This window comes from Canis aureus, chromosome 2, assembly GCF_053574225.1.
Source record: "Canis aureus isolate CA01 chromosome 2, VMU_Caureus_v.1.0, whole genome shotgun sequence".
Taxonomy (NCBI): Eukaryota; Metazoa; Chordata; class Mammalia; order Carnivora; family Canidae; genus Canis; species Canis aureus.
In genome coordinates, this window is record NC_135612.1 from 14217399 (window position 1) to 14242924 (window position 25526).

Genomic DNA, 25526 nt, shown 5'->3' on the forward strand with positions numbered 1-25526 from the left:
CCTTCCTTTTCATCACCAGTAAGTCGGCCACTTTCTGCACCATTTGCTCTTCTCCACGGGCAAAAATCCCAAACCGCCAGGGCCAGAGCATCTCCAATCCGAGGCAGGAGTGCAGTTCGCCGGCTGACAGTGGCGTCTCGGGGCCCAGCGGGCTGAGCGCGGCCGAGGCTGCGGCGTGAGCTGGAGGAGATGCCAAGTCTGCCCCTCGGGGCCCGCCCCCCACCCCCGGCCTTGGGGGCGTCCTCACCACCGCAGTACCCGCCGCGCGGCTCAGGGGCTCCCCGGGGGCGCCCACAGCCTCACCTCAGCCCCCGGGCGGCCACTGGCAGAACTCAGCCTCGCGCATGACGTGCCGACGTCACACCTCATGCCACGTGCCGCGGCGTCTGCGAGGACTAGCGCAGAGGCTCATGGGTACGAGAGTCAGAAGGAAGTGATAGCGGTGGGCCCGTGGGCTGCGGGGCTTTCACTTCCGGGGCGGGGAGGCTGCGGTGCGGGGAGGCGGAGGCCGCGGCCAGAAGGCCCGGAGCGCGGAGGGCGTGGACGGCGATGCCCGCGGTGTGAACCCCGCACCCGCACCCACACCTGCACCGGCGCGGACCGCGCTGCACCTTCCTTGCCCCGGACGGTGCGCTTCCGGGTGACGACAGCCCTCGGCCCTCAGAGTCTCGCAGCCACTGCCCCAGGCCAGCCTCTGCTGAGAGCAGCTCTTGCTCATTGTAAGGAAAAGGGGTCTTTCTTTATCTATCTATCTATCTATTTATGATTTTATTTATTTATGATTTCATTTATTTATTCATGAGAGACTCACAGAGAGAGAGGCAGAGACACAGGCAGAGGGAGAAGCAGGCTCCATGCAGGGGGCCCGACGTGGGACTCGACCCCGGGGTCATGACCTGGGCTGAAGGCGGTGCTAACCCGGGCTGCCCTCGTCTTTATTTATTTATTTTTTTTCGTCTTTATTTTTTTAAACCGGGGAAGGATGAAACTTGAATCAGGAAATTTTGAGTTTTGGAGAAATTACACCATTACCTTGAAAGTAAACGTTATGTAGAATAGAAAGGTGCTCAGGGTTTGTGTGTGTGTGTGTGTGTGTGTGTGTGTGTGTGTTTAGATTTTATTTCTTTATTTGAGAGACACAAAACGAGCAGGGGGCGAAGGGGGAGGGAGAAGCAGACTCCCTGATGAACAGGGAGCCCCACGGGGGGCTCGATCCCAGGACCCCGAGATCGTGACCTGAGCCAAAGGCGTCCGCTTGACGGACTGAGCCACCCAGGGCCCCCTAAAGGTGCTTAGTTTTAAAGAATGTACTAATTTTGCCCCCCAAAGACTAAGCAGTAACTATTGGCAGTGCTGTACACCCGTGACGTCTCCCATCCTCATTTTCTCATGGAGTTCTTCCTTGAACTTTTCAGTGTACAGTCACCCAATCTTCTCTGTATATTTGTTTCATTCCCAGCAAAACACTTATTAGTACATGTAATGACCTCATTTATTTGCTTGTTTGTTGATAGTGTCTTTTTAAGGCAAGGTGAAGGAGACCTGTGATCTGGTCTGTTTTATTTATCTTCAGCCTGATGTCTGTTGATTAGATGAAATCCTTTTTTTTTTTTTAAGATTTTTTTTTTTTGTAATTTATTCATAGAGACACAAGACACAGGCAGAGGGAGAAGCAGGCTCCACACAGGGAGCCCGATCCAGGACTCCATCTGGGACTCCAGGATCACGCCCTGAGTCAAAGGCAGATGCTCAACCACTGAGCCACCCAGGCCTCCTGAGACACAGAGAGAGAGAGGGAGAGACACAGGCAGAGGGAGAGGAGAAGCAGGCTCCATGAGGGAGCCTGAAGTGGGACTCGATCCCAGGTCTCCAGGGTCATGCCCCCGCCGAAGGCAGCGCTAAACCGCTGAGCCACCCAGGCTGCCCCAAATGAAATCTTTTATGACTCTTTGGCCACCCAAAGCTGGTGCCCTTCTTCTTCCTTGCATAGGTAACAACATCCCATGTCTGTCCATGTTCTTGTATTTATAATATTTTATTGTAATTGTCCCTGATTATGTCTCTGTTATACTGTGTGCTGCTTTATTTAGAACAGGGACCTTTATTGTTCATTTTTGTTTCCCATGTGCCTGGCATGCAGTGGACACTCAGAGTTTGATTGAAAAGGTGAAAGCTATCCATAATAGAATTCTGATAATCTGTGTCTTTTCTAAACTTCTTAGACTATCTTAGAGTATTTCTCCTCTTGATGGTATTTTTTTTTTCCCTGATACTGAAAGCCACTCACTCCAACTAAAAGAGGTAATAGGTGTGGTGAAAAGAATGCAAAATTTGGAAAAGTGAATCTAGATAAGAGCCTTCGTTCTCCCAGTTTTTGGTTTAGGGACAGTCTCTAAACTTTTCAGGACCTAGCCTGTCATTTGTAGACAGATATAGTAATATTTCTATATGGTTTATGTAGCCATTATGTTTCTTTATATAGAATCCAAAAAGTAATCTGGCTTTAATACAACCCTTTAAAAGAAAAAGAGTTCACTTTCCATCCTCTGCCTATGTAACACATATTAGACATATTTAGTTTTGAGTTTTATTGAAACTTGTTCATATAAAAAAATGAGTAAAAACTACAAACTAGGCAGGTGCAATTTAAATCATTGGTCAGGAAGACTTTATTTTAAATAAAGGACATTATCTATATAAATGTTATAAATATCTTCATAATTTAGTACCAGAGGCACTTTATTAGTCTTTTAACATGTAAGAATTATTTGTGTATAAAATAGCTTAGAAATACCTAAGAGGATGGGCAGCCCAGGTGGCTCAGCGGTGTAGCGCTGCCTTTGGTCCAGAGTGTGATTCTGGGGACCCGGGATCGAGTCCCACCTCAGGCTCCCTGCATGGAGCCTGCTTCTCCCTCTGTCTGTGTCTCTGCCTCTCTCTCTCTCTCTGTCGCTCATGAATAAATAAATAAAATCTTAAGAAAAAAAAAAAAAAAGAAATACCTAAGAGGATTGGTTGGTACTGGCTGAAAATAAATGTAGTCTCGTGATGAGTTTAGATAAATTCACACGTGGTGAATAAGTCTTGTCTGGACTCCACTTAAAAGAGGTGTCATCAACTTGCTGTTAAAGTGTTAGGTCAAATTAGGCATGAAATGCATCATTTACTGTATTCATTTTTGGCACTGTTGAATGAACACAAATTTCTTTTTTGTAATTATGTAGAATTACATGGAATAACAAATTATCTTTTCATTATGCTTGAACATTATTGGTTTCACTAGAGAGATCGTCGGTAAGTATCCGTACATTCTACGACCCTAAGTGAAGAGACCAAAATAGCGCAGCCCAGGTGGCTCAGTGGTTTAGCACCACCTTCAGCCCAGGGTGTGATCCTGGAGACCAACGTCAGGCTCCCTGCTTGGAGCCTGTTTCTCCCTCTGCCTGTGTCTCTGCCTCTCTCTCTCTCTCTCTGTCTCTCATGAATAAATAAATAAAAATCTAAAAAAAAAAAGGAGAGAGAGAGAGAGAGACCAAAATACACAATCCGTATTGGTCCCTGCAAGGGTTACTGCAGAAGTAGATAAATCTAAGACTTCTAACCAAAAGCCATAAAAAATATGGATTGTGAATACTTAAATGTATTTAATATGTATTTATTGGCTTTTCATGACATGCTGCAATTAAGATTGGCTGTTTCCAAGATGAAAGAATCTATTAGAAGATATGCAGCTGCTCAAAAACCCTTAGTGGACGTGATGACTACAAACTTGATGAGCAATATGTAAGAAAAGAATGATTTTAGTTAAAAACATTTATAACAGAATTTTCGAAGGCTAAGATAAGATCTACTTTTTAATCAGAGGAATGATATACATAAGATTTTTAATTGTTATAGAGAATGTCACTGTGAAACATTCACGTTAAAATCTGAGCAAGTTACTAGTGAAAGAGATGGCTTTTCTTGCTTTATAGAAAATAGCAGTAGGTAGTTTGATTCTAGCAAGCTCCAACAAAGTAAGACTTTTTGTCTGTTTTGTTCACCCAGTGCTGAACAGTGATAGCACATAGTAGGTGCTCAATAAATAGTGAATGAGTGAAAGAACCCCCCCTTACTATTATTGCTGGAATAGCCATTAATGATAATTTTTCACAAAAGTTGTAACAGCAATTTGCTCATCAGGTTATTTTATTGTTTTTATTGAGTATTGAGAAATCACATATATTTATGAATTGTAAGATATAAATAATATAGTAAATTGATATTTGTACACATGATTAAGTTTTAGAAAAAGTACATTACTGTTACCTTTGAAATTGTCATGTGCCTTTGGTCCAATGCTATGTCTGCATCCCACCCTATCCTGAATTTTATGTTTTTGTTCTGTGTCTTTTTCTTTATAGTTTTACCACACATATATGCATCTACGTGCTCCTAATATATTGCTTAGTTTTGAATATTTTTGAACTTTACATGAATTAAATCTTGCTGTTTATTCGTGTCTTTTCGTTATTCAAAATTCTTCCATTCCTAAGATTTATTCATGATGTTGCATGTAGCTATAATTTATTCATTTTTACTGCTGTATAGAAACTATTATGGATATATTATAATTAACTTATTAACTTTGTGATTAATAGATGTTTGGCTTGCTTACACTTTCTTCATACTACAGTTAGTGCAGTAGTGAACTTTCTAGTACATGTTGTTCCTGGTGCTAGTGGGAATATTGATGAGAGAATTGGAATTGATGTTCACAGCTATGCATATCTTCAGTTGTAAATAATAATAGTGTTTTTCAAAGTAGGCATGCCAATTTACATTCTTATTACCACTATATAAGAATTTCTGAGCTCCACATCCTTTCTGGCACTTGATACAATATGAAAAGAATGAGAAATGCAAGGCAAACTTGACAAGAAAACTATTTGTGGAAGATTTTAATATTTGTTTTTTAGTAACAGAGCCAATAGGCAAAAACTAGTAGGCTGTATAAGAACTGAATAATATAATCAATAAACTCAGATTTTTTGTAATGTAAATGTATTTTTACATTTTTTGATTACAGAATATATGTTTCCTTTGTATGATTAGGACACTTATTAAAAATTGGTTATGTAGTTGGTCACAAAAGAAACTTTAAAGTCAGGAAAATAGAGATTTTATAGACCATATTCTCTGATCTAAAAGCCTATCAAGTAGAAACAAGTAATAATAGAGTGTCAAATCTTAATTACTAGGGGGTGCCTGGGTGACTCAGTTGGTTAAGTGTCTGATTTTTTATCTTAGCTCCAGTCTTGATCTCAGGGTCATGAGTTCAAGCCCTATTTTGTTTTTTTTTTTTTTTGTTTTTTTTTTTTCAAGCCCTATTTTGAACTCCACACTGGGCATGGAGCCTACTTTAAAAAAAAATCTTAATTAACTGGAAATTATAAAACATAATTAAGATTGTTCTTGGAGCAAAGAGAAGATCAAAGAAAGTTAAAAACTCTTCTTTCAAAAATTTGGGGCAAAGTAAAAGATTTATTCAGAGTACTTTCATTATTGAAGAAGAAAGACTAAACAAATTTTGTACTTAAATTCTCATAGTGTGAATTAAAAAAGAGAAAGAAAAATATACAAGATTCGAAAAATATAGATACAGAAGATTAAAATAATTACATGCAGCTCTGTGACAGCATATTTGAAAATCTTGTATGAGAGGATTTCCTAATGAAAAAAAAATTATTAAAACTGCCCAAGAAAAAGGCAATTTTATTTTTTTTATTTTTTTTTATTTTTTTTATTTTTTTAATTTATGATAGTCATACAGAGAGAGAGAGAGAGGGGCAGAGACATAGGCAGAGGGAGAAGCAGGCTCCATGCACCGGGAGCCTGACGTGGGATTCGATCCCGGGTCTCCAGGATCGCGCCCTGGGCCAAAGGCAGGCGCCAAATCGCTGCGCCACCCAGGGATCCCAGGCAATTTTAATATACAAATTAACGTATATTAAATTTAACAGGTGGTAAAACAAAATTTTAAAAAATAATCAAGACCATATAGTTCCACAACTGAGTTCTAGCTAGCTTAAAAAGGCGGGGGGGTGGGGGGAAATGTTACTGTATGTAAATTATACCTCTGTTTTAAAAAAGGAAAAAGAAAGAAAAAGGAATACCAAATAAAACTGCTGTTATTGTTCCAGATACTCTCAATTCATAGTCATAAATTTAGTATTAACCTCTTAAGTACAGAAAAGAAAGCCATGGACAAATCTCACTGAGGAATATAGTTGTAAAAATTGTAAATGAAATACTAGCAAATGAATCTAGCAGAATATCAAAGTAATAATATGCTATTGAACAAGTGCACATTCTTTTCCAGGAATGTAAAGATGATTCCAATATCAAGCTAAAACAGAATTTCTTTTATCAACACATTGAGGGAGGAAAAAAGGGATCATAACCATAGATTATGAAGTAGAAGTTGATAAAATTCAACAATCATTCCCAAAAAGAAAGAACAAAACCAGAATGGGCATAGAAATATGATAAAAATTATTTAGAATAACATTTGCTCTTGATTTTTCAGTAGGCAGTAAAATATTGAAGATGTTTTCATTGAAAACAGGAACAGATAGGTGTTCCTTCCGTAATCATTATTACTCAATGTCGTTTTTGAAAATCCTAGTGAATGCAATTAAAGAAGATAATAAAATAGTTTGTATAGACATGGAAAAATAAAGATGAAATGATTTTCCCTATCTTTACATTAGTCATTAGTTTTTCCATTCGTGAATACATAGAAATCTAAGAGATTAGTGGAAAAACAGAGCTGGGAGTAGGGACAAAGAGCACCACTACAAATAATAGAATGAAAAAGAAGAGTAGCAGAGAATTTCCTTAACAGAAAATAAGACATACTATAAAGTCACTGTAGTCAAATTAGTATTATACTAACATAGAAATAGATCAGGGGATCAGAATAAAAGTTCAGAAGTAGTTCCCAATATATGTGTGTGTGGTAATAGTGGTATTTCATATATGTGAGAACAGTAGTTTATTTACTCAGTAGTACTAAAACAACTGGTTTATTCAGATGGAAGGAAATAACAGCCTATTAAAAATGAAGCATAGATGGATTTAAAATTTTTTAATTATAAATTAACTTTTAGAGAAAGAAAACTGAAGAAAATTTAGGGGACTATATGTCTAACTTAGGGCCTGGAAAAATTTCATTAACAGGAAAACCGAAAGTTTTATAAAGAAAGATAGTTATATTTGACTATATGAATATTTAAAAATTAAAAATGCCTTTTTTGAATATAAATTTTATTTTTTAAGATAATGTACTTTTAATTTATAAAGGTATTGGATTTTCACTACAGTTCAAGAACCACTGATTTAGGTTGTGGATTACTTGTATTTCTGAGAAACTAGAAGATAGATTCAAAGTTAGATTAAGTTGAACATTTTTGGCTACAGTATATCATACTTTATATGAAACTAGGAGACACATAATGTCTATTCATCCCATAAATAATAGTATGATGATGACTGATCCTTCCATGAGGCCAGTAGGAGTCTCTTTAAGCTGGCTTCTGTGTTCTTTTAATAGGATCCCATTAATCTTCAAAAACCCCCTTTGTTTCTGGTTTTAGATCTCCCTAGTTCACCTTGTATTTCTCCTGCCCCAGACCTGATAACAGCTGTTTCTTCAAGGAGGCCAATTCATTGAAGTGAAGAATGATATTAAAGCCCAGATTCTAGGTACTAGGAATGTTCTTTTGTACTGGGTTGGCAATGTTTCTAGCCATTCCAGTCTATACACCTAGACAAAAATGCATTTTTAAAAATAATTTTCAATTTTATTTAATATTACAGTTTTACTTTGTTCTTTGATTTCCTAATTAGATCTTTTTTTCTTATATTGAAATTCTTGATTCTTAATGTTATTAATTAAAAAATGTGTTTGTCCTACATTATAAGGAAAATAATTTCAAATAACAAAACCAATAATAATACTGCCAATAATGTGACTGAATGAAGTTGAAAAAGTCCTTTTAGTTCTTTTTTTGTTGCAGTGTTCTGAACTGTGTTCTAAAGTCACTGGAGGGACACCTGGGTAGCTCAGCGGTCTAGCGCCTCCCTTCAGCCCAGGGCGTAATCCTGGAGTCCCAGGATTGAGTCCCACATCAGACTCCCTGCATGGAGCCTGCTTCTCTTTCTGCCTGTGTCTCTGTCTCTCTCTGTGTGTCTCTCATGAATAAATAAATAAAATATTAAAAAGAAATAAAGTCACTGGAAATAAATCATTTCTAGGTGTTGTACAAAAATTTGATATCCAGCTATTTTTTCAATTTTTTTCAGTTTAGGGATTAGTTTTTAAAAATAAATATTTTGAGTTTTACACGTATATTCTTTTGATCTTTACAGCATTATGTATTTCCATTTTACTCACATACTTATCAGTATGACACCCATTAATGTGCTACACTTTCATTTTCTATTCTTAGATATACAGTATAATAGCCTGTCTGCAGTTAATATACCCAGCATTATTTACTAAAAAAAAAAAAAAAAGCAGAAAGGGAAGTCATAGACAAATGTTCTAGTCCTGTTGGTTTTGTATTTCTTAGTGATTAAACTCATATTGAATTAATTATTTCAATTAATTGTCACATGGGCTAGTATTTAATATGACAAGTAAAATAACTAAAAATGCAGTGCTTTGTATGTGAGGAGAAGAGCTTTCCTTCCATAATGTATGATAAACATTGTGTGTGTGTATGTATGTATATAATGTGTCTTATGTGTCCTGTATTTACATATCAGTTAGCAGACTCCATGAAGAATTTGTTAATGATAAAATTTTTCATACTACCTGAGACATAAATAATTCATTCAGGAAATATTCATTGTAATATTGTAAAATTATAAAAGTACAAAGAAGTTCTATCCAGCCTTGAACTAACCAACGACCCTGAACTCATGGAGCTTATATTGTGATGGGGGAAACAGACTACAAGTAAGTCTGGCCTTCTCAGCTTCCTGCCATCTAACCAACCTCAGCAATTCACACAATTGTGTAGCAGTGCTAAGGTTGCAAATTCTGTCTTCTATATAGCCTGCCACTTTACTATAACTATTTGAAGAGTTCATTGGGCTTGCCAAGGCAACTCAATATTAGTGGTACCCAACTGGAATTTTAGATTATAATTATTAAAGAATTTTTAAGAACAAATGTTATAAATATACCTGTTTTGAAACATTTTTGAAAAATCTGTATTTAAAAGATAAATAGCATGTATTTACCTTTGCTATTAAAACGATGATTATTTACCCTACAGAAGAATTTTATCTAGGTTTACTTTCATTTATTTTTATTTTTATTTTTTTAAGATTTTATTTATTTATTCATGAGAGACAGAGAGAAAGGCAGAGACACAGGCAGAGGGAGAAACAGACTCCATGCAAGGAGCCCGATGTGGGACTTGATCCCGGGACTCCAGGATCACGCCCTGAACCAAAGGTAGATAGATGCTCAATCGCTGAGCCACCCAGATGTCCCTCTAGGGTTACCTTTAAAGAATAAGTTCCCCTAGTGTATTTCAAATAATTAAAGTTACAAACATCCTGTTTACACTGAAACTGCATCAAATTCTTATTATAACGAGAAGGCCTATACATTTTCTCTTGTGATCCAGAACTTCACAAGCTTGGTCAATTTATGATTACAGGTGGAATTGCAAGAATAGTAGTAACCTATACTTCACTGGCTTTGCCCCCACTGCAGAACTTCAAATCTCTACAAAGGCTTGAATCTGCTCCCTTCCCTCTGAGTATTTTTGGGAATTGCCAAACAGTGTCTAATTATTAGGAAGAAATCTGCTCAGCTGCCTTGCAGGTAGCTGCTGCCTGACACTTGTGACTACTTCTGTGGATTCCACTCAGGCACTGCTTCAGTTTTGGCTCTTTTCTGGACGCTGCATCCTCACAATGAGTACCACTACTAATGCAGTGACGCTGACAAAGAGCCAAAGATCTTCGGCAAAGTCCTGAAAATGCCTCCTTTTCCTTTTTTCTTTTACTTTCTGTGGGAGGAGTACCCTAACTGTATGGCTGATTTTGCCCATTTCCTAAAGAAAGCTCAGTAAGACTGGTTGAGGTCTCTCTTCTCATTCCATCTACTCTGAATCCCTATTCAGACATCAAGGATAGATACGAGTGGCATACACCAACCTGTGCTCAAAATCATCCCTCTCCCAAAATAATTAGGTATTCTTACTTGATTGGCTTTGTTAGAGCTGGCCAATGTACTTAAACCTGGGTTTGGTCTCAGAAGGAGCCCGCAGTCCTACATATATATGTATATGTATATATGTTTATGTACATATACACGTATATATATATGCTTTTATCAGTCTGCCCCATGAATTGTCCAACATCAGGACCTATCTGAGCTTTAAGAGTAAATTCAGAGACCTCTTCTATACACTAAATTGGTTTATATAAAACTTTTCACTAGTCTCTAAGCAAAGTGATGTACTATCATACTTTCAATCATACTTCATGACATAAACTTGGCATTTAATCAATTAGACAAATGAATAATCATATGGAAACAGTTTTTATATAGTATTTTTAAAAATTTGTGTGCCTTGTTTGCCAAGTTACCACACAACTTTTTAGGAACAAAGAGCCCACTAACATTGATTTTTATTAGTATTTTCCTTCCTAAGCCTTGTTTGTGTATGTACAACTTTGGGTTGTTATAAACTATACTGTTTTCCACACTTTGTGTTTATGTGTATAGTTAGATTTTTAAAGAGTCCAATGTAATGAGCAGAAGCTCTCCAATAGTCTCGGGGTAACAATCATTTGATGGATATTATATACAGGTATTCTCTACGTTTCAAAAGTTTGCATTACACCTCTGTGCTTTTATGAAAGACCTGGCAGGGACACCTGGGTGGCTCAGTGGTTGAGCCTCTGCCTTTGGCTCAGGCTGTGGCCCTGGGGTTCCAGGATTGAGTCCCACATCGGGCTCCCTGCAGGGAGCCTGCTTCTCCCTCTGCCTGTGTCTCTGCCTCTCTCTCTCTCTCTCTCTGTGTCTCTCACAAATAAATAAATAAATAAATAAATAAATAAATAAATAAATTCTCTTTTTCTTTTTTTTTTTAAAGATTTTTAATTTATTTATTCATGAGAGATACACACAGAGAGAGAGGCAGAGACACAGGCAGAGGGAGAAGCAGGCTCCATGCAGGGAGCCCGACGTGGGACTCGATCCCCGGTCTCCAGGATCATACCCTGGGCTGAAGGTAGCACTAAACCGCTGAACCACCAGGGCTGCCCAATAAATAAAATCGAGAGGAGGGGAGGGGAGGGGAGGACCCAGCAATGGTACCTGTTTTCACCATCTAAAAGAAATCCAAAGAGGATTTTCACTTTTATGGAAAAAAAAAAAAATGAAAATAGCATTCAGTGTGTGTGTTGCAGCAAGCCATTAGAGAGGCTAGTGAGTATGGGAGCAGCAAGAGTGGCTCCGCCAAACTCCTTAACCGAAGTCCACTCAGTATCAAGCTGTGATAGCTTTGAACCATGTCTGTGAGCACCTGTACTTTACCTCAATTTATTTTGTATATCCCTTAGCCAGATGTGTCCTGGGGTATCAGAAAAGCCTAAGAGAGGTTACTTTTTGGTCTGGAAATAGTCAAAAAGCTTTCTGTATAAATTAATAATTGCTTCTTCGCTTACTCCATTTTGCCCTACAAAATGTTTCATAGGATTAGAGAAGCTCTTTCTGATAGCAGGGGGAGCCTATATTTGAATTACTTCCAATTTATGCCATCCTGAATAGCCTTGCATTAACTATCTTTATACGAAGTCTTATCCAGGATTTTTTTAATTGGGATATATTCCCAGGATGATAGTTGCTATTGGTAATATTAATGTTTTGATATTGTTTGATATTTTCAGATTGCTTTCAAAACATTCCTACCTCTGAGAGTTATTATGAGAATTAAGAGATAAGTGGTGTAACCTAGCTCATAGCACAGTGTTAAATTAAGCATGGAGGCCATTAGACCAAGGTTGCTCTCATGCTTTAGCAGCCTGCAAGCAAACCCAAACCTGAGCCTATAAAATGCCTCAAGATTCTGTAGTCTAAACCAAAGGACGACCAATCACAAACAGCCAACTAGGCTTTGATAAAGAATGCAAGCCCTGGGAGGGCACTTGATGGGATGAGCCCTGGGTGTTATACTATATGTTGGCAAATGGAACTTAAATAAAAACAAATGTAAAAGAAGAAAAAAAAAAAAAAGAATGCAAGCCCTTGAGCTTTACCCAAATAATTTCATTGCTTTGTTTCCATGTCTTTTCTATAAAAGCCTTGCCCCTAGCAAGGGGTGTGCTGTGGAGTGCTTCTAATTGGTGATTCCTGATGTGAAAGAAAAAAACAAACAAACAAACAAACACTTTTTTTTAAATAAAAGATTTTATTTATTTGAGAGAAAGAGAGTGCAAGAGAGAGCACAAGCAGCAGGGAGGGGCAGAGGGAGAGAGAGAAGCAGACTCCCTGCTGAACAGGGAGCCTGATGTTGGGCTCAATCCCAGGATCCTGAGACCATGACCTGAGTTTAAGGCAGACGCTTAAGTGACAGAGCCACCCAAGAGCCTTTTTTTTTTTTTTCACCCAAGAGCCTTTGAATGAATTTTTGTTCAAATAAACTCACTTAAAAAAATTTTTTTTAAGTTTATTTATTTATTCATGAGAGACACACAGACAGAGAGGCAGAGACACAGGCAGAGGGAGAAGCAGGCTCCATGCAGGGAACCCGATGTGGGACTCGATCCCGGGACTCCAGGATTACGCCCTGAGCTGAAGGCAGATGCTTAACCACTGAGCCACCCAGGCGTCCCATCTCTTAAAAATTTTAATGTCTCTCAGTTTATCCTTTAACAACAGTTACTAGTATGTATTTGGCCTTCAGTAAGTGTCAGTACCCTTCTTTCAGACCATGATATTTTTAAAAATTGTATTTGTTTATTCCTGAGAGACACTCAGAGAGAGGCAGAGACATAGGCAGAGAGAGAAGCAGGCTCCCTCCAGGGAGCCTGATGCAGGAGTCCATCCCAGGACCCTGGGATCATGACCTGAGCCAAAGGCAGACACTCAGTGGAAGCTCTTTGTTTCCCCTCCAGTCTTGATCTCAGGGTCCTGGGATCTTGTCTGGCATCAAGCTCAGTGGGGAGTCAGCTTGTGAATTCTCTCTGTCCCTCTCCCCCTCCCCCTGCTGGGGATCGCCCTCTCTCTCTCTCTCTCTCTCTCTCTCAAATCAATCTTTTAAAAAAATAAAATTATGTTGACATTATTAAGCATTTACCATTAACTGAGATGTACATAGTCTCAACGCATGCTATGGCCTGGAGGAACATAGCCCCTGGGACCAACAGAACTAATCCACTTGTGAGGTTGGCCGTCTACATCCTTAACTGGGCCAAGGATGATTCTCAAAGAAGTTGTTCTTGAGACTCGAGACTCGACAGACTCGACAGGTAATACTTGAAGTCGAGAGTATAGGTTCATATCATTTGAGTTTGAAAGAGGTTTGAGAGAAGGATCTAGTTAGGTTGGTTATCGAGGTTCCAGCCAGTTGTGTGCAAAATCAAAATTGGCTGAAACCCATGTGAACAGGGCAAACTCAATACTGACTTTTCACCCAAATTTTGAAACTTTCCCAAAACAAAGTAGCCATTGTGTGTTTAACAATGGGCTGCCATTTATTGAACATATCTGGTCCATTAAATAAGTCCTGTCACCTTTTGAAAGGTAAAATGTAGACTTAGAAAATATAATTTCCCAAATTACACAGGCCAGTAGGTAGGGAGGTGATAGAGCTGGAATTCAAAGTGGAATTCTGACTGAATCCCAAAGCTCTTTATTTTCTAATTAAGCTTATACTGCCTTCACTTACAGTGTGTAAAACGTTCATTTTCTTCCAAGCTTTGTGCAAATCAAAGATTCTCTTTTTTTCTACATTAAAGCCTTTTAAATATAAGTAAATTTCCAGGGCTGTTATGTAATTTTTGTAAGTATGGAGGTCTGTATTATGAGCTGTAAAGAATGACATTATAGCTAAAGATATTCACCATTAACATTATTTATTTTGTCTAACTTTATTACCTGAAATAACATAGGACACATAAAGATATAGGTAAAAATTAAAATTAAGCAAAACCCAAAATATGATCAGATTTGGTGATAGATATAAAATCAGTGTGGCATGGTGGGATTTTTAAAAATCTCATTACTCTCTCTTTTTTTTTTTTTCACCATCCCTCTCCCAAGGAGACAGTCATTAAAAAAGCAAAGACAAAAAGAACTTTGTTAGCATAACACAGAGTCTAGTTATCCTCTAAATGTGGGCAATATTAGCATGAGAACTATTTTTCTTGTAGATTTGTTAATTTCATAAGCTGCTTAGGAGGGTGAGAACTGATAAAAAAAAAGGGGGGGGGGACCTGGATGAAACCAATCAGGAGCTAGGAGAGACATCAGAAGGTGGGCAGGTGGATGAAAATAAATTAGGGGGGAAAAAAGAAAATAAATTAGGGGGTTAAGGAGAGTGGAGAACAGAGAAGACCAAAGAGAGAAGGTACTGCCAACTGTTCTTCTGGGGTAAATTCTGATAGGCACATATTTTAATAGGACAAATAAAGGTTTACATTTCTTACAGACTTTCTTGTATGTTCATCATTGTCTAATAGTATTTTTCTGGTGACAGATTTCAGTTTCCACATATTGCAGGCATAATTATCTTAAGCATTAGGGTCATGGTGGAGGGAAGCATGTTCTTCTAAGGTTAAGAGAAGTATTTGTGGTGTGGTACAGAGTAGTCTCAAGCAGATTAGGACTAAAGACAAATTGAAGGTGGGGATCTGGCAGGCTTCACACAATAGAAGAATCCTCTGATGAACATTTTTCTCTTTTCTGGACAGCTCGGATGAACAGACCTCTAGCACCCACAGCTTATGCTTGCTAAGGACAATGGCCTAGATACAATTAAACGTAGAGGCTTCAAATTAAAATGGGATTTGTGTTCATCAACTCTGAATTCATCTACACCAAACTATTACTAGATATTCAGTCAAATCCACATGATAGGAAGTTCTTCCTAGATTTGATAAATGGAAAATAATGAAGTGGGAGAGAACCAGGAGGGAAAAGGATGGAGGTGGAGGAGGAAGAAGAAGAAGAAGAGGAAGAGGGGAGAGAAGGGAAGGAGGAGGAGAAAAAGGAATTTTAAGAGAAACCATAAATTTTATAATTTTGTCTGTGTTTGACCTGGTGATCTTTGAGTGAAAGAAAGACAATCTGTTCAGTAGTCTTTCTGAATTAACTGCTGGTGTTTCTTTTCCACTTGGCATCATATGTGAGGCATTTCTTTTAAAGCACATGCCAACTCTTTTCAAATGGAGCTTTGTTCTCAGATGATCCATTAATTGAGGTATCACTGTAGAAATTGGGTCAAAATTCCACATAATGCAGAACTCCTTAGCACAGTTTGTTTTTCCTTCTCCTTTCTCCTCCCCTTATGCCTTCAAACGCATTCTCCCTCTTCTCACTGCCAGAGTGATTTCAGAAGATTCTGTAACAAGTTCTCAGAGGCCCATTGTGCAGTAACAAAGAATTCTGGCAACGAGCTGTAGGTTCTGTCCTTGCCTCCTTTCCTGAGTGGAAGGGTGCCCTCATCCCTCACTAATGGCAGAGTAGGACAAGCATTGCCCTGGCCTGCAAGCTTGCCAAGCACTAGGAACCCAAGGAAGAACTCGTCATGCCAATCAAACCTGTTGGGTGGATATGTGGGCAGGTGTTGAAGAACTTTTCTGGAAGAAGTATATGCAATCTTGTTGTAAAGGGGATATGGGTGTGGGAAACAACTGGGAATAAAGTCCCCTAGGGTTTATCTGCTTTTCCTAGTCACTAACAAAGTGGACCCAGTGTCCCATGTCCTTTTGGATTATGGTTAGGTGATGTTTTTAGTTGAGCTCTCTTATCCCCTAATTTCTTTTTGTCTCAGTTGAGGGGATCCAGAAAGTAATCATGGACCTTATAGATGAGTTTAAAGATGAATTCCCTACCATCCTAAGATTATCACAGTCTAATCAGGTAATGTGATTTCATAACTTTGAAAAGGATTACAAAAAGTATATTGTATTTTTAATTTACCAATTATTTAATGCTTGACTTTGAAATCAGTACCTGAAGCTTAGGTAGAAGTTAATTTTGCCTCAGAAAAAACCAAATCTCGAATCTTACTCATTGGGTGGGTCAATGGAAATCAGGAAGATGGTGGACAAAGAAGTGAGATTGATAAATTAAATTTAAAAAAAAATCACTGTGCTGTTAGGTTGGAAATGTGGAACTCTCTCATAGCCACAATTGCAGTGTGTATAGTTTGCGACACTTGCTTAAGATTTGCTTAATATCAGGAAAATACCTAGGTATGTTTTAACTAAAATCTATGTCAATTAAATCAGTGGGAAAAAAATAACCAACATACATTATAATAACAGGAAGATAAATATTGTATGGGTATATGTTTTAATGTGGAAAGAAAATAGTGATATCGATTTAAACAAAGCACACGTGCATGTGCTTTCTATAACCTCTGTTCCCCAAAGGATTTGAGACATAAAATATTGGGAGTGGAAGAAGGAATAGGTAGAGAATTATGAAAAGACATCTGATCAGGAAAAAGTAATCTTTTATAGCCTAATTTACTTAAAAGTGCACAGCCCTTAATGGAAGTGTATTTTAGTCATCTAGACCACAGCTGGAAAAGAATATGTTGTAAGTTACATGGTACAATAATAATCTCCTCATCTGGATATCAAGAGTTTTGGCAATGTCAGACATGAGGAACATAGGCAAAACTTGGAAGTAGACAAAAAAGTTCTCTGAGTAACGTAGCAATCACAAAGTCTATATATTTCATTCCAAAGGCAAGATATTAGAGCCACTTTGACCATTCATCCACCACCAGGCATCAGACACTACTAAGTACTTTCCTATTGGCTGGGACTGGGGATAGGAAATACAGACATAAAACAGGATTCTTTCAGTCAATGAGCTTAATCTAATGGAGACAGGATTGTAAACAAGTAATTGTTTTTGGAATATGGTAAAAAGTAAATCCAACTTAGAGGAATATGAATGGCTTTACCTAGGATGGTCAGAGAAGGCTTTATGGAGGAAGGATGCTAAAATCCTTTTGCAGAGGTCGAATACGAATTTTCAAAGTGAAGAAAAGGATAGGGTAAGTAGATAGGAGCAGAGGAAACAGTGTCAGGACAAAAAAAGTATGAAACAGCATAGCATGTTCCCAGAATATCAAGTAAATATGAACCAATGGCATGGATCTTGGGTTTAGACCTGGGGGGGGGGGGGGGCGTTAATACTGAAATGTAGGTATCTGGATACATAGTGCTAAGATGATATCCAGATGGTGATCCACTAAGTAGGATGGGGTAAGGCTTAAAAGCTCCAGATGGCAAACCAGATTTTATAAATCTATATCTTAGACTCAGTGTCTAGTTGCTTCCCCTTTTCATTCTCCTAGTTTTAGTATAAAGTCTTTTTAAATGTTGGAGATTTTTCTTGAGTATGCTCTGGAGTATTAGGGAAGGAAGGCAGGTGACCATGCTTGGTCTAGGATGTAAAATAGGCACAGTCTGGAAAGCCCTGTTGCCCCTTCCAGGTTATGATTCTCTCACCACTGACAACATTAAAGAAGCTGGATTCAATAATCTAACAAATCACAACTTTCTATACAACTCCCTTCATCCCTTCCTACCCTCTAAATAGCCTCATTATCACTAAAGCCATAAATTTGGTTTAACAGTGAAATAGATTGCTATTCTGATCCCAGAGAAAGAACTCTAAGTTCCCATTTCCAACTCACTGAAGTCATTTACTTATAAGAACTTTACCTCATTCACAGAAGAATGTAAACATAGTTACTTCAGTTCTCATTTCAAAACACTTACATTGTTCTTTTTCTACCATTTACTTTGAAGGATGTGTTGCTGAGATTGGTGAGAAACCCAAGTTCTTAGGAGGTACTGTAACAGATTGAAGTTACTTGTACTTCAAAAATAAGCTATTCAGAAACAATGCTAATACTTAGATAACTAAATTATTTTTTAAAAGTCAGATTGTAAATGCTGCAAATTTTATTATTTTGGAGATGATCCATAATTCTCAAACATACTGAAAGAAGTGGTTTTAAGAATACTTAGAGGGCTTTTATTAATTGGGTTGGATTCTAAACCTCTAAATTTCATGATTAGTATTAAATCTTTTTTTTTTTTTCTAACCTTAGCCATTCATTGTTTAGGAAAAGGCCATCATGTTGGCCTGAAACACACAAACAAAAGATTTGGTGGGAATGATAGTGGGATTTTTAGAGATATATGCAGAATAGTGATTTTTTTTTTTAGAATAGTGATTTTTAAATAGTTATTTATGACTAATGATTTTGAAGGAAATCTTCCTGGGGCTGAGGGATGTTAATTTTAGAATCTTGGCTTGAGGTCATGGCTTCTGATGTCATATACTCTCCAGTCCAGCACAGACCCCAGTACTTTGAGTATCCACTTCCCTTAGTAAAACGTAATATTTAAAGGTTTGCATTTCCAAATTGCAAATGATTTCCATATGAGGATTTAAAAATATTAAACTTTCACATTCAAGCAAATGAAAAATGTATTTTACAATTAGGGGACTAAAAAATTTTAATTCATATGATCTTTACTTGAATGAGAGAACACTTTTGTGGAAAATAGGGTCAATTTTTGTGCTTTTAATTATGAAAGGTAGTTATGTGTTTTATTCTGTAGTTATCTTGCTCTTAACCTTATACTATAAAATTGGGAGTAGTAAACAGAACATATTAGAATCCATACAAAACTTTGGATTTTTATAGTTGTAGATGTACTCTTCTGAGTTCTCTTGCTTCTTCTTCTTCTTTTTCTTTTTTTTTTTTTTTTTGACATGTATGACAAAACTCTTGGGTTTGCACCAGTGATGTCTGGAAATTAGTTTCATTGGTATTAGAATTGGTTTTTTTTTGTTTTGCTTTGTTTGGCTTGGGGTTTTTGTGTGTGTGTGTGTGTGTGTGTGTGTGTTTTTTTTGGTGTTAGAATTTCTAAATCTCATGAGAGTAGGACTGTAATGAGTGGAGTGTTCTAAATTCAGTTATATTTTTGTCTTCGGTGTGTTGTTTCTAGTAAGATATGATCATACTTGTGAATGTTACAGAGCATGTTATATACACTATAACTTTCCGGGTGGTTTCTAATTTAATACTTGGTATATTTCTCTATTTCTCTATGTTAATTTGTTATATTTCCTAACATTCTTCATTCATTCATTCATTCATTCATTCATTTCATCCAGTGTTTATAGAGTACCCTACTACGTGCCAGACACTATTCTAGGTACTGGGAAAAGAGCAGTGACTCATATGGATATAAAACAACACTGCTGTCATGGACTTTACATCCTAGTAAAGTGGAAAAACAAAAAACAAGGAAAATAAGGTCTATATTATGTTAAAGATAGATCTTAAGAAGCAATATGGCAGAGATATGAAATAGGGGTAGGGACAGGGAGAACAATTGACTGTTAAGGTCAGGAGACTAACAGGGACTTAGTGAGAAAGTGATTTTTTTTTAAAGATTCTATTTATTTATTCATGAGAGACACAGAGACACAGGGAGAGGGAGAAGCAGGCTCCCCTCAGGGAGCCCAACGTGAGACCCCCCACCCCCAGGATCATGCCCAGAGCCAAAGGCAGACGCTCAACCACTGATTCACCCAGGTGCCCCAAGAAAGTGATTCTTGAATTAAGATTTGAGGGAAGCAAGGGAGCAAACCTTGATGTCTTTGAAGAATCAAACGGCATAGCTGGGGCTAAGTTCCTGAGGCAGGAGTATATCTAACAAGGTCAACAAATGATGAGGAAAGGAGGAGGAAAAGACAAGGATGTTAGGGAGGTAAAGAAAAGACAACCTTTTTTTTTATTTTTTGATAGTCACACACAGAGAGAGAGAGGCTCAGAGACATAGGCAGAGGGAGAAGCAGGCTCCATGCACCGGGAGCCCAACGTGGGATTCGATCCCGGGTCTCCAGGATCGCGCCCTGGGCCAAAGGCAGGCGCCAAACCGCTGCGCCACCCAGGGATCCCCAGAAAAGACAACCTTTGTAGGGCTTTGTAGACCACTGTTTGCAATTTGGCTTTGACGTTGAGTGCACAAGGGAGCCACTCAAGTAGCTGAGCAGAAAAGCAAGGTAGGATCTAAGTTTTAATTGTATCTCTTTGGGTGAGGTATTGAGGAATAGAATGAAAATAGACAAGGATGGAAGCAGAGAGACCATTTGAAGAGGCTAATTTACAAGTCTGGACAGGAGATGGGGTATAAATATAATGGACTGAGTATTGGCACTGAGGGTAGTGAGAAGTGATCAAACTCTAGGACTATTCAGAGAAAGAATTGAATAAGACTTGCTGACAGGCTGGTTTTTTGGATGTAGAGTAGTAAAAAGCTGATGTAATAGAAATTGGAGTTCAGCATTAAAACTGCTGATGATAGATGAGTAAGACTCTAGGAAAAAAAAGAAATCAGGAAAGCAGGATATATTCAAAGAAGGGGGCTCAAATAGTGAAATCTGGAGCAGGATTCTTGAAACAATCTGATTAATTGATACTAGGTTTCTTGTGGTAAGTGATCATTACCTTTGTGTGTCTGTCTCTAAGATGGTGGTGGGGAAGGGAGTTGGAATGTCTTTTCTCACGTTTGATAACATGCTCAGATGATAATGATGACAGAAAGAATCGTGTAAACTTGCACATTTTGCAACCAATTCCAGGATGCTTAGGACAAGAGTCAAACAAAACGAAACAAACCAGGGAAAAGAAATGAGCACTTCTTAATTTGGGGTCAGTGTTTACATTTACCCACATGGTTTGGTAGGAAAACATATAGCATAGATGACAGACAAAAGGAAAAGCTCGTAGCTCCAAAAAAAAAAAAAACAAAAAAAAAAAACAAAAAAAAACTTTTATTAAAAAATTTTTCTACTAGAGCCTATTTTTAAAAATTCACTGAAGGTAAGAGTGAATTGGAATCATCACCATAAACTGGTGACTATTTTTTTTAAAGAGAAACATCTCTTTCTGCCTCTCCAGGACTATAAGTAGTCTCTCCTCTGTTGTTTCCTTCCTATTCTGATAGCCACAAAAAAACCACTTTACACACATCCCAGTGTCCAGATTTGGTTTCTAATACTATTCCGAAAAGCAGTAATAGTCCTCTTGGGAACAAGTTGATTGTATGTTTTATGTCAGGGAAAATTAAGGTGGTCAGAAACATTTTGTTTCAAGAGGTAATATTTCTTTCAGAGATACCTGTCAAAGTATGGAAAAAAGAAAGCATTTTAAAAACCATGAAGGGGGGATCCCTGGGTGGCGCAGCGGTTTGGCCCCTGCCTTTGGCCCAGGGCGCGATCCTGGAGACCTGGGATCGAATCCCACGTCGGGCTCCCTGCATGGAGCCTGCTTCTCCCTCTGCCTGTGTTTCTGCCTCTCTCTCTCTCTGTGTCTCTATGAATAAATAAATAAAATATTTTAAAAAAAAAAACATGAAGGGGGATCCCTGGGTGGCGCAGCGGTTTGGCGCCTGCCTTTGGCCCAGGGCGCGATCCTGGTAGATCCGGGATCGAATCCCACATCGGGCTCCCGGTGCATGGAGCCTGCTTCTCCCTCTGCCTGTGTCTCTGCCTCTCTCTCTCTCTCTGTGTGACTATCATAAATAAAAAAATAAAAAAAAATTAAAAAAAAAAACATGAAGGGAAGCACGGTCATCAAATTGCAACAATTTCAGCATTAAAGAGAAACAAAGATGACATTAATCAGGAACAAGCTGAGTCTGTTGGTAAAAGCTATGAATTTATGACAACACTAAAATGAGAAACATAATACAGAGTGTACTGAAGCATTATTGTAAAGCACACTTGAATTTTTAAAAATATTGTTTGTCATAAATGCTATATTTTAGTCGACACAAAGGATATGATCCTACAGGAGAGTTTTGATTTATGATTATCAATGACAAATAGGCTTCTTTCTCTACAGAGGTAAATATTTAGAAAGACAATTTTGTAAAAGAAAGGACGGTTATCTAGCCTGGTGTTTGGGGGAACGAATCAAGATTAGTTAATAGAAATAGCTGAGTAAAGTCAGTGACTCAGGCCAACAAGTACAGATCCAATAGTACAAAGATTATGTAAAGACACAAAATAAGGAGAAAGTAACCTTGATAATGTTTTTTATCTATAAAAATGAAGAGTCCTTAAAACACTGAATGACTATGTAGACGAAACTTCAGCATAGGTGGAAGTGCGCATATCTTACTCTTGTTCGCCCTGGCAATATGGCCCTCACCTTATGATTACAAATTATGAGAGAAAGCACAGTAAACGTTATGAGATGTAAAACCAAACATTCTAGCTGCTCCAACTTCGGGAGGAGTTGGAAGAATCAGTGAAGCAAAGAATAAGATCACAAGAGAAATTGAATCTGTGTGTGTAGGAGCTTAGACTATTGTAGATAATTGTGGTTTCTTCCCCCAGTGTGCTGGAAACCAAGCTATAATATCATGTAACCGCACCTATGTCTTATTTTGCTTGTTTTATTTTTATTTTTTTAAAGATTTATTTATTTATTTATTTTTATTTACTTACTTATTTACTTATTTATTTATGATAGACATAGAGAGAGAGAGAGAGAGAGAGAGAGAGGCAGAGGCACAGGCAGAGGGAGAAGCAGGCTCCATGCTGGGAGCCTGATGTGGGACTCGACCCCGGGACTCCAGGATCGCGCCCCTGGCTGAAGGCAGGCGCTAAGCCGCTGAGCTACCCAGGGATCCCCCATTTTGCTTGTTTTATGCACCATATAAATGCCTTTAGGGGTTGCTCTGCTCTAAATTGACTTGGAATTGCGGCAGTTCTAGCAGCCCACAACTCATATTGCCTTCTCTACTATTAGTGTTGGTTAGGAGGGTTGAGACCAAAGGGAGGCTGATGGGACTTTTTCAGTAAAGTTAACATATTAAACCACCATGCTGCAGGTATACATCCTCGTTGACAGGCTAGTTTTGGTTATCTCCAATGACAAATGCCAAACAGTAAGGGAAGCATTGAAAAAAATTGACAAAAACAGTGATAATAAAATTATTTCTTCAGGATAATAGTTGAGGCATTTAAAGTAAATATACAATACATTAGCTCTTAAGCAAATATTTGTTGCTCATTGTAGACCAAAACAATCCATCTAAAATGTTTTGTACTTACATATTTGGACTCAACAAAAGAGATACAAAGTTGCTTATTTGTGTTATAAACCATTAGTTTCCCCCCAAGTCATGTTGAAAGAGTCAGAATAGCCCATAAAATTACTTAAATGAATAATGGCAACTATACTTGCTCTTGCCTGGAATGCTGTCTAACCACATTGTAAGTAATTTCTTTTCTCTGTGGTTTAGTTTCTGGTACAGCAGGGAAAGGTCTACATGTCATATGTTTTGCTAATGCCACAGATTTTTTCAGTCAGAATGCTCATACAAGTTTTGAAGTGTTTAGAAGTTAAAGTTTCTTAAGCTTGTTAATTAATATACATTTGCTTTATTTTTTAAACTATACTATGCATTATGCTTTATCACTTAAATTTTTAAAATAAACTAGGAAAATATAACAGTTTTGAACAAGAATTCTTATTTGCATAATTCAAACATTGAGTAATATTTGAATAAGAACTGCTTACTTTTGAAAGCACTCTTTAAAAAATCAATGCAAAAATAAATAAACCCAGAGAGGAAAATGAAAAATTTAAATTTTTGGCTAGTAACTTAAATTCTGGATATTTATGCTAAGGCAAAAATCATTTATTCAAAGATTTAAGTCCAAGGTGGGTTGGATATAAATATTGGACATTGAATATATACATAAGATCATGCATAACTATGTGCCATTATGTGATACTTGGTCTTGGTCTGAAGTAGATTGTAATAATTCATGGGAGAATCACACATCAGTCACTTTTTAGAGGCTTATTTTCCAGAAAAGAGAACCCATGCAAAAAACATCCAAAATCAAAATGGCTGTCGCCTTAGCGAAGATCAACCGAGGAACATTAATTCAAGGATTAAACAGCATATCTAGATCTTCCAAATCAGTGGCCAAACTTCTGCAGCCTCAGCTTGCTTGTAGACTTCTAGAGCTAAGGGGCATATCTCATCGTTTGCTGAGGGAAGTTAATGCACCAAAGCAACCCCTATATAATGTGCAGGTGAGTGAATATTAACATTTGCACAAGATATGAGCTCTTTTTTTAGAAAATATTTTCAAATTGCAAGATTTGAAAATGTAGCACATTCGATTGTCATACATATAAAACAAGAATAGTTGTATAAGAAATTAATGATTTGGTCTTTTTTCAATATAGTATATATATTCTGGTTTAAATAAATCTGAAAGAGGAAATAATGTGGACTTTTTTCCTAATCAGTTATTTGATTGAACTATATGAAACTATAAATTTCAAATGGTTAAACCTAAATATCAGCATACAGATTATCACTTACGTCAAACCTAAAAGGAATCCCACAACAAGCCTTAAAAATGACTGTTTTATTCCTTTTTTCCCCATAACCTTTCTATGTTTCCAAGATAATCTTTGTTTGACTTAACACACTGGAGTATATTCAACTATAAACTCATTTTGATAGGCCCACCAACACCATCTATTTCAAATTATACCCTCTTTTACTGAGAATGTATGTACTGATTCTACATTGTTTTACCGAGGCTCTGTTATATTTTGTTAAGGACAACAGCTCTTAAAATTTTTTCAGGACCAGTTTGTTTTTTCTAAACTTTATGGCATAGAACTCTGTGTTTTTCCATTTGGGCATTATTCAAAGCATTCTAAATGTTTGTTAAAAGAGATTGGGAATCCTGCAAGTCTGGCACCTAAATAAACCCCAGACCAAATCATTTGGACTCTGTCGTTGAAAGCAGAAGAACCCTAGCTCAAAAAGACTTAAGCCAAAAATATGTATTAGTTCATGTAGTTGAACAATCTGGAATTGAGAAGGCTTCAGTGTATAGGTACTCAAATGATGCCTGCAGGGTCCCATTTCTCTCTTTCTCCACATCTCCTGGCTCTGCTTCTTCTGTGTTAACTCCATTCACAGACTGACTTGCCCTTCATGGTTACAAGATGATATGAAGCTGTTTCCAGGACTCCATCCTTCCAGGTTCAATTATAGCAGCAAAAAATGAAAGTGCTTGAGCTAGCATTCCTGGCCAAGTCCCGTAGTTCTCTCTTACAGACCGGCCTCTAAACCAGGGAAATGGGATGCACTGATTGGTCTAGGATTGATGGCCTGCTCTTTCCCTTTACCCCTCCAGCAGAGGTTGG

General features: G+C 37.7%; 1 protein-coding gene across 3 annotated transcripts in view; it reads left to right on the top strand.

The window, feature by feature from the left end:
* Window positions 1–479: 479 nt before the first annotated feature.
* The window catches only part of SPATA9 (spermatogenesis associated 9), a 40113-nt gene continuing 15066 nt past the window's right edge, over window positions 480–25526 (top strand). Inside the window, exons 1-3 of one of the 3 annotated variants that reach the window (XM_077864265.1) lie at window positions 480–719; window positions 16065–16153; window positions 24165–24392. In XM_077864265.1, coding sequence (XP_077720391.1) covers window positions 16088–16153; window positions 24165–24392 — 294 coding nt within the window. In that variant the 5' untranslated portion in view covers window positions 480–719; window positions 16065–16087. Of the gene's footprint in view, window positions 720–15677; window positions 15880–16064; window positions 16154–24164; window positions 24393–25526 lie in introns of those variants that run through there. The other 2 variants (XM_077864269.1, XM_077864274.1) reach the window with 2 other exon arrangements.